This window comes from Sceloporus undulatus, chromosome 1 (genome assembly GCF_019175285.1).
Source record: "Sceloporus undulatus isolate JIND9_A2432 ecotype Alabama chromosome 1, SceUnd_v1.1, whole genome shotgun sequence".
NCBI classification, from domain to species: Eukaryota; Metazoa; Chordata; class Lepidosauria; order Squamata; family Phrynosomatidae; genus Sceloporus; species Sceloporus undulatus.
In genome coordinates, this window is record NC_056522.1 from 68087805 (window position 1) to 68097927 (window position 10123).

The 10123-nt window shown below is 40.1% G+C and overlaps 1 protein-coding gene across 2 annotated transcripts in view; it reads left to right on the forward strand.

Annotated features, from left to right (window-relative positions):
• Positions 1–10123, forward strand: part of LYST (lysosomal trafficking regulator) — a 135389-nt gene that overhangs the window by 72583 nt on the left and 52683 nt on the right. For both annotated transcript variants that reach the window (XM_042469256.1, XM_042469265.1), the window contains exons 23-25: positions 3627–4251; positions 4920–5097; positions 7553–7722. In XM_042469256.1, coding sequence (XP_042325190.1) covers positions 3627–4251; positions 4920–5097; positions 7553–7722 — 973 coding nt within the window. The remainder of the gene's footprint in view (positions 1–3626; positions 4252–4919; positions 5098–7552; positions 7723–10123) is intronic.

A 10123-nucleotide genomic window follows, 5' to 3' on the forward strand; every position in this document is an offset into this window, starting at 1 on the left:
TAATAATAATAATAATAATAATAATAATAATAATAATAATAATAATAATAATAATAATAATAATTTATTTATATCCCGCCCCTCTACAAGATGCAATCGGGGTGACTTACAAAGATTAAAAAAATATATATTCCAAAACCCTCAATCCCCCCCCTCTTAAAATACAATTAAACAATGTAAGAATTAAAAGATACATAAAAATAAAATAAATTAAAAATTTTTTAACTACAGGAGCTCTCCAACGCGAAGGACGTTTCCCAGGAATTGACCCAGATGCTCCCACAAAGAGATGCTTTCCCCACACAGCTTCAAGTTGTGTCCCTGCAAACATTATTTCTTTAGCCAGCTCTTCTCTCAGCCTGTCCAACAAAAGAAATCAGGAGCAGCAGCATAGCTCCAACCTGCCACCCAAATCCCGACAAAGGCCCAGAACAGACGCCGATACTAGGTTTAGGACCATGCACCAACCGCATGGTCCCTAACCCTAGTACGGCACGGCAGCACAGTAATGGTGGCGTCCTCTCTATACGGGTGCCACCATTTTGACATAAGCGATGTGCAGCGTCCGCATGTTACCACGTATCGCTTACATCGCAAATGCACCAGTGACGCACTTGTAACGTCATTCCAGCACCGGAAAAAGAACATGGAAACGTCCGGAGGGACAGCGTGCAGTTTGGGCGAATGGGTGAATGCAGACCGCTGTTTCATGGCGATCTGTGCTGCCCCAATGCTCACAAAGCTTAAGCAAGGTCTCAAATTTGAAAGTTCCTTTTTGCTGCCACTTCTCCCATGCTGCCAAATACTCTGAATCTTTGCACCACTCCGAGTCACAGAAATGATGACTTGCATCCAAGCCTTGCGAGAGTTTCCTAATTACTGCTGCCACTACTAGTGAAAGATATATCTAAGGGAGTGAGCTCGTGGAAGCAGGCAAAGAGAGGAAGATGCCACCACATCAAGGCTGTATGGTGGTTTTAAAGAACCCTGAAAAGAGAAGTTTCACATAGCCTTCATCCTCACCATTGCTATAAAGGATGCTGGTTCCCCTTATCTTTCTTGCACACCTGTACTTTGACAAGGCCTCCCTGCTGTCCTCTTTTCCCTATTGCCCCCTGGATCTTTCCACCTCCCCACAGGGAGCAGTACTGCCCACTTTGAGAATCACTGGTCTAGAGACTAACTACATGTGCAGCCTTGATGTGGTGGCATCTTCCTCTCTTTGCCTGCTTCCACGAGCTCACTCCCTTAGCTACATGTTTCTGGTCTCCAGAAGCTTAAACAGAGTTGCAGCCTCTCATCTCAAATTGCCTTTTTACTACAGTCTCCTTTGGATTCAAATGAATCCAGAATTGGCTGATTTGGACAGGTTTGGGAGATGACTGGATGAAAGTAGGGTTCATCAGAAAAATTAGCAATTGGGATTTGTAAAGGCACAGAGTCATAGGTTCAAAACACACTGCAGTAATAATCCAGTTTGAGACCACTTTAACTGCCCTGGCACAATGCTAGGAAATTCAGGGAACTGTAGTTTTGTGAGACATTTAGCCTTCTCTGTCAGAGAGCTCTGGTGCCACATTAAATTACAATTCCCAGGATTCCCTAGCACTGAGCCAGAGCAGTTAAAGTGGTCTTAAACTGGATTATTTCTGCAGTTTATTTCCAAAAAAAATAAATACATTTTTTCAATGCTAGGGCATAATGTTGGCAGTGGAAAAGGAGGTATAGTTCATAGAGTTAGGATTTTTTTTTTAATAAAGCAGTTACAGTTGCACTTCCAAAATGCAAATAGTTATCATTATACTTGCTGTTTTAGAAGAGTAGCCATCTACTTTTCTGTTTCTCAAAAACAACAGCCAATTTTTTACTTTTAGTTATTAAACCTTTTTTTTAAAAAGAATGTGGATGATAGAAGCCACTAACAGAAATCACAATTGTCTCCCATCTATCATTGTCATCACAACACCGAGAACAGAGAATGAGGTACATTATGAACTAGTACTTAAACACATAATACTGCTCTGCTATTAGAGATTAATTAAAAGGTTTGTTAGAATTATAATGTAGCCAAACTTTTATTATGGTAGAAGGTATAAACTACAAATAACTTGTTATTTATAAGCAGTTATTTCCAGAACAAATAGAAATCAGCTCTAGCTTCTGTTTGCAGGGAATCTTTATACCAGGCTTCACCAATCTCAGTGTTTTAGGGAAAGGTGTTAAAGCAGTATATTGCTGTTGAAGTAATATTTTGCAGATCTGGTCTACTGTTAGGTGCTTTTATTAGTACTCTCCTTCAAGAGCAGGATCATTATAAGTATTTCACTGAAGTCCATAGGATCCAGGAAAGTATACTTGCTTAATCAATACTAGATGTTCAAGTCCTAATTCTGCCAGTTGCAATCTCCATCACCTGTTATCCAACTCATCCCTGTATTATTTTCTTTAAATGTGGTTCAGACTGGGTAGAAAACAAGTAAAAAAATCCTTAAACAGTTTTTCATTCATTATGACTCCCTGCTTCCTATGTGTATTCTTCTGACATTTTGCAGGTTTTTTCCAAGGGATAACTCAGTCGTGTGTACTATTTTCATATGAATTTTACAACAGCAGCCAAAACCCATTTCACATAGCGGAATAAAAGGAAGTAAATCACTCCACTACAAAAATGTTCAAACACTCTCTTCTCCTCTGAAGTCAAAGGCTTTCATGGCTGGCATGCATAGTTTTATGAGTTTTTCAGGCTATGTGGCCATGTTCTAGGAGACGTCAGGAATCAACTCTTTTAAAACATGGCCACATAGCCCAAAAATCCCCAAAAAACCAATCTCTCTTCTACCTCTTAACTTGTGCTTCTGAAATTTTGGAAGTTTCTTAACTAGAGTTGATATAACAACAGCCAATAAAACAACCAGAGAGATGAGCATGTCTTTCTGTGGATGGGGCTAACTCCCATACTGCAAAAGCTGTTTTCTCACCCTGTGGCTTATCTGTGTGAAATATGGCATTCTTAATTTCTTAAGAGGCTGCTATGACTTCATATTTCACCCACTTCTGACAGTGGTAATTTATTTACTTGTAATTTTTAAAAATTACTTATAGAATAGTAGAGTTGAAAGAGACCACAAGGGCCATTCAGTCCAACCCCGTGCCATGCAGGAAATCTCAATCAAAGCATCCCCGACAGATGGCCATCCAGCCTCTGCTTAAAGACCTCCAAAGAAGGAGACTCCACCACACTGAGGGAGTGTGTTCCACTGTCGAACAGCCCTTACTGTCAGGAAGTTCCTCCTAATGTTGAGATGGAATCTCTTTTCCTGTAGCTTGCATCCATTGTCGATTTCCAGTGACAGGTCAGTGATAGGCATGAAGATTTGAACTTCTGAATTCAAATTCAGAATCAGACCCAAGTAAAACTGGGTAGACTCTAAATTGGTCTGAGCTGAATTGGGCCCTTTTCCAAATCTACATATTTAAAATCAAATTCAGAATGCTCTTAGATTTCCTCTGAAAGTAGTTTTCTGGAGCAGGAATAGTATAAGTAGACAAGTTTATTTCATAATAACCATTTTTAACAGATTGATTTTAAGAAATGAGAAAAGCGTTTTACATTCATGTTTTCACAGGAAATTATTCTGAACCAAAAACAGCAGTTCCCCAGGCACCTGAACAGCTCTGTAAAAGCCTACCAGCTTCTCCTACTTTCTCTCCGCGAGAGTATCAAAAAGGATTATGTGGGAATGTGAAGAGGAGTGTTGACAATCTACTTGTAGTCAGTGAAAATAACTTGGTTGAACCTCTGCAGAAAAACCATTTTGTAAAAAACATGGAGGCCTTTAAAAGGATGCAAGAGGAGCATTTAATCAGTAGTTGTGAGTCTGCAAAAACAATTGTTGATTTGGAAGAGGTAATGTCTGCTGAAAGAGGTGATATTTCAAAGGAAGAGTTGGAAGTGTTGGACAAGACCATTGAGAACAAAGAAACAGGACCAGAACTGAAGTCGGGTGAAGATGTTGCTTCTGAATCACCTCTGAGGCGTCCTGATATATTGAACTTTTCAAGTTTTCCCTTTCAAAAAAGTCATGGCAACTTTGCAGGCTTGGGATTAGCCTTCTCCGGTCATGGTGAATCTGTGATTGCTCGTTGGCCAAACCTGGCTGATAAGGGGTTACCTTCTGAAGACTGGGAACATCTTGTATTCTCTTCAGCTGGTGAGCAGGCTCCTCAAGAATCTGAAAGCACTGTTGATAGGTATGTAGATAAGAGGAGGATTGTAAATACATCTAAACAGTTTTCACATTGGGTGGTTGTTGTTTCTTTGTCATATTTAAGATTCTCAGTGTTGTAGGTTTATGTAGGATTCATTTTTGCAAGCATTATACTTTTCCCTTCTCTGAACGTTGCTTGATCATTTGTGCTCTAAGGGTGCTTCATTTAATCATCTGTTTGGTTGTTTTCTCCACACATTGTGTCCCTGGGCATGCAGTTGTGCAAAAAAAATTAATTAATTGGGCATATAGACTGCAGGAACTTATTGACTGCTCTGCTATTCTTTCACAATCACAATTACTCTAACTGCTACAGAGTAGAGGTTATAATGCCATAGGACATTGCTATGAGTGATAACCAAAAAATGACTGTAGGCGCTTTCCTTCTGAACAGGGCTTCTGTTTAAAAGTTATTAAAATAGTGATATTAACTTAGTAAAAATATCTCAATATTATTACCTTGAAGAATGAACTCCCTCCCCTCTAATAGACTGAATTAAAAAAAGGTCTCTGTAAGGAAGAATGATACAGCAGGGAACTTAATCTTTTGTTAGTGTATTCTTCTTTCTGCTAGATTTCTCACCCGTACCCCTAATCCTATAAATTTGGTGGATAGTGATAGAAGATAATACACTGTTTTCTTCCTGGCAGATCAAGAGAAGACTGTCTGGTGCATGTATGCTGCGGTCTTTATCAGCTCTTGCGCAGAGTTCTTTTAATCTTGCCAGATGTCATGCTTCCAGATGTGATGGACAAACTTATACAGCCTGATGTTCTTGTGGTTCTTGTGAATCACCCATCTACTCTCATACAACAAGGAGTCATTAAAGTAGGAAAAATTGTGTGTGTGTGTGCATGCGCGTACATGTCTTTATGTGCCTGTCTGTCTTTCTATATATCCATGAAAGCTCATGCATTAAATTAAAAAAAGTTAATCTTAAAGGTGTTGCTACATTTTTCTTTTCCTTCCTACTCTCTTATTCTTTCTCTCTGTCTTTGTATATGTGTACATGAGATGGCACAAAGCAGAATTTTATAGGCTGGATAAAGTCTTTGAACTATTCTATGAATTGTTGCTCAGGCTTTAACTAAGAGCCTATATTTTCTTCTCATTCTTATATAGTAATTTATAGGAGAGAGCCACTATGGTGTAGTGATTTGAGTGTTGGACTAGGACATTGGGAGACCTGGGTTTGAATCCCTGCTTTGCCGTGGAAACCCATTGAGTGGACTTGCTTGGGCAGGTCACACTCTCCCAACCTCGCAGGAAGGCAAATTCTAAACAAATTCTGCTAAGAAAATCCCATGATGTCTTAGAGGCACCATAAATTAGAATACAGTCATTTAAAATTTTATAATATAATAATCCCTTGCCCCCTTCCCCTATTCTAGTCATTGTAATACTTTCTTGTTGGTTCATCCCTCAAATATCATCTAAAGTGTATCTGTTTCTTTTACTTTCCAAATTTCTTATCTCACATTCCACCTTAAGATCACTTCATTCCTTTTAGATATAACCAAAAATTCATTTTTAAAATTGTATAAAATTATCTTCAGGCTATGTGTCTAGGATATATACAAAACATAAACAAATTTTATGTTTAGAGTTGGGTCTCATCAGCGGGTTAAAGACCGCCTCTTTGGGGCGGGCTGTACCCACCCCTTTCCCCGGTGTATCGGGGCCTCAGTGTCCAGAGCGGCAGCCGCTGAGGCCCCGATCTGCCGCTTTTCGGGCTGCGGGGAAGCGGCAAAAGGCCCCTTCCCCGCAGCCTGAAAAGGGGTGTCCCTGGGGCTTCAAGCCCCAAGGACACCCCGCGGCAGCGGGGAGGAGGAGAAAGGGGCCGCTTGGCCCCTTTCTCCTTTGGTCCACTGGGCGCAGCTGTCTGAAGGCTGTGCCCAGCGGACCAAACCAGGAAGGAGCTCCGAAATGGAGCTCCTTCCTGCTCCGTGGAAAGGGCGCATTATGCGCCCTGGCGCGGAGCAAGGACGTCACGTCCGCGCCGCCCCGTATAGAGGCGGCACGGTCGTGACATCCTCATGGCGGTGGCCGTGCAGAATGGCCACTGCCATTTTGTGCGCGCAGAGCACGCACTAGGGTTAGGGCGGTGCGGAAGCACCACCCCTTTCTAACCCTAGTACGCGCTCTGTGCGTACTTTCATGCCCGTCTGTAACGGGCCCTCTTCAAGATATCTCCTGTATATGCAAATAATTAAGGAGCCCTGGTGCTGCAGTGATTAAATGCTGGTACTGCAACCATTCATAGCCACAAGGTTGTGAGTTTGATCCTGCAGGGCTCCAAGATCCACTTAGCCTTCCATCCTTTCATAGGTCGGTAAAATGAGTGCCCAGCATGTTCGGGGCAATTGGCTTACACATTGTAAACTGCTTAGGGGGTGCTAGTTCAATTATAAGCAGCATAGAAACGTACTTGCTATTGCTGTATTGCTATATTCCAAATTCCTGTAAACTTCCAAAATGCTTCTGGTCCCAAGCATTTCAGATAAGAGAGACTGAACCTGTAATTAATTAGAATCTCTGTGGCCTGGTACAGACAGGCAAAATAAAGCTGCTTCAAGTCACTTTGGAGGTATGCTGTTTAAATGATACATGTGTCCTAAGAGTCCAGAAGCCACACCAAAGCCACACTCCAGTCCTAAAGACTGGAGTGCAGCTTTGGTGCAGCTTCCAGACTCTTAGGACACATGCATAAGTAGAACACCATACCTCCAAAGTGACCTGAAGCAGCTTTATTTTGGCCTGTCTGTATAGGGCCTGTGTTTAACTACTGTACCTCTTCTTACCAGATGCTAGAAACAAGCAAGGAATAATGACATTTGATGTCAAGGCTTTCTCGTAATGACCCAAGAAGTATCTACCTGACCATTGTTTGAAACTGAAGGCTGGATTTGTGGATCCTGCTCACTTATAGTAGAACCTTAGCTTTTCCTTTTGTTCTTTTACCTGTGGGAAGAAAATATAATGTTTTTAATAGTCACAATACAAGTCAATATAGCTACCACAGAAAAGTTAATAACAAGCAACCTAGCCCCTATATTATTAATAACTAAACAACACTTTCACACTATGTTTGCATAAACAACACTGTTTGCATATTTTGTGTAGATACTTAATTTTGATGGAATAACTTGTGGAACTAAATTTTTAGATTTTATTTGTGGTTTATGTACTTCTAATGATCTAACAAAAAATAAATAGGACAAACAAGTTTTTAAAATAAAAATAAATTAAATTTTTTGGAATTATTATTCTTTTCTTCCTTTAGCTCTTGGACACATATTTCAGCAGAGCAACCAGGGAACAAAAGGAGAAATTCCTGAAGAATCGAGGGTTCTCCTTGTTGGCCAACCAGTTGTATCTTCATCAAGGAACTCAGAAACTTATGGAATTCTTCATGGAAATGCTGTTCGGTCGATCAGTTGGCCTTGATGAAGAGTAACTATTGCTTTGTCTTAACCCTATAGATAAATGTATTTTAATTGAAATTTTTTAGTGTGCTGTAGGCAAACAGAAATTGTTTGTGAAGGACCTGATTCTGCCTGTGACATCCCCTTAAAGTAAATCAAGTTATCTTTGAAACTGTTCTTAAAACTCAATTTCCATTCTTGCTCCTTGGAGTGGTTTGTTTGAAACTGAAAAATCTCTTGGCAAAATTTTAATAATGGTGTGGCATTACAATAAGCCTGAACAGAAGTGTTTTTTAAGAGATGTTACAGAAGGGCTAGACAGCCTTAATGCTTTCCCTAGTTATGCTATATTCTGTATCAAAATCCTCCCAAAGCCTTTGTTAGCTTGGGAGGGGGAGCCTGGTTCCATTGGAACTATTGTAAATTTTCCATCCAGAGCACACAACAGCTTCACCATTGTAGTGTTAAATGGAGGAACAGTGAAACCTCCCTCTCTGCCCATGCATTGAGATTCTTATTCTCCATCACCCTATTTCCAGCTTCTATTTGATGAACTGAAATCACACTGGCTAAATAGTTACATGGGGTTACCTTAAAATTGATATTAGAAAAGAGTATGTTGTCTTCTAGATAAATGTATTTCTTATCTCCCCAAAGCAAGTACCTTTTGTATTAACTAGAAAAAGGCACAGGAAGATGATTTAGGTGTCTTGGTGTGTTATAAAGAGGTGTGAGACAGAATTTCCAAAATAGCTACTCATCTCAGATTTATTTCTATTTTGTTAAATCAAAGTTTCTGTTTTCAGTTTTAGCTGGAAAATTCCAGATACAGTATGGTGCATGGTAGTTTGTTTCGTTTTTATTTTATTTTATTTTTTGCTGTTTTTGCTTAAATTGGTGGGATTTTCTTGTTATGTTCCTCCCTGGCCAAAACCATTATGAAAATTGGTGCTTTTTACCTAGTAGCTCCTCTTGCCATCTTGTAGGCAAAAAAGATTTACTCCAGAAGCTTGTGGAAAGTTCTGAGGGCATCCATTGTTTTAAATTTGGAATAAATACTGGTGGGAAGATCAGACAAATCAGGGCAGCAGAGACCAGGTTCAGTTCAAGGGTTACCATTGGGCCACCCCCTAATTTTAAGGCATTAAAAGGACAAAGTTTTATCATCCATGTTATACTTGTATTTTGTGATTTCTGTGCCTCACACAAATGGGTTTTTGTACCTGTGCAGAAACTCATTCAGAATGTTGGAAAACTTAGTAACTTGGCAGTAATGCCACCCATTCCCTGTCTACCATATTTGTCCAAGACTGCCAAGCTACTCCTCTCAGTTTCTCTTCAGCTGCTAACAGAGTGGCTTCTTTCCCTTGTGGTTTAGTTGCTTCCTCCCTTTCCACTTTATCTACTTATCTTTCTTTCTTATTCTTTATTTTCTCTTTTTCTGTCACTGTCTCTTTACTTGGGACCTCAGCCCATCTCGTCTTTCTTCTTTTTATAGCCTCAACCTTTCTCTGTAAGCCTTTTTTTTCACCTGTGGGTGAGATGTTTCCTGGTGTGGTGGGCATTCTGAGTGTTTATACAGCCTTGGTGAAGGACACTTGGTTCAACAACACTCTATTTGTAGATGCTTTGCTTTTCAAGCTTTAAAGAACTGAGATTCACAATTTAAATTTACTCTTAGGAACAGTGACTTCAAGTCAAGGAGAATCTCACCAGCTGGACATTCTGAACAAAAGAGAAAGAAGGATTTAAAACTTAAAATGAAGGAGAAACCTAAGCATTCAAAGCAACTTTCTGTACCTGCCCCAGTAACTTCTCTAGACTTGGTGCCAAACACACAAGGGAACTTTACACCAATTGTTCTAACTGATTGGACAGACCATTGTTATTGAATACAACTGATTGCCAGCTTCTCTCTGTAAAACTTCTTGAACAGAACTTACCTGCTCTGCCACTTTGTACCTCTCCCTGTACTGCTTCTGAAAGCTATACCCCTACTTCACCTTTGATTGTGTGTCTCTTGTATACACCACTTTCACCACCTCATACACAGGACAGATCTCCTTTCCAGAGGGAACATTCATATGCATTTTCTTGCCTTTCATATCAAAATTCTTGGTACTCTGAAAACTTGGTTTATACATCAATTTCTTATATGGACTGCTAACATCAAGAATATCTATGGAGGGAACATCCTAGGTCCTATCAGTCTTATTTCCTATTATATCTAGTTGGTTATCACTACGATGAGTTTGCCCACTGTCATTCTTCACACCATTCTCTATGTCCTTGATACAGTACCTAAGTTGTTCTAGATTGCCTTGTGCTTACCTACCACCTTGTTCTCCTCAACATCTGTCATCGTCATGCCCATCTTCTCTACAAAGGCATTCAATCATCCTCCATCACCACTGCCTAGAATGACAGCA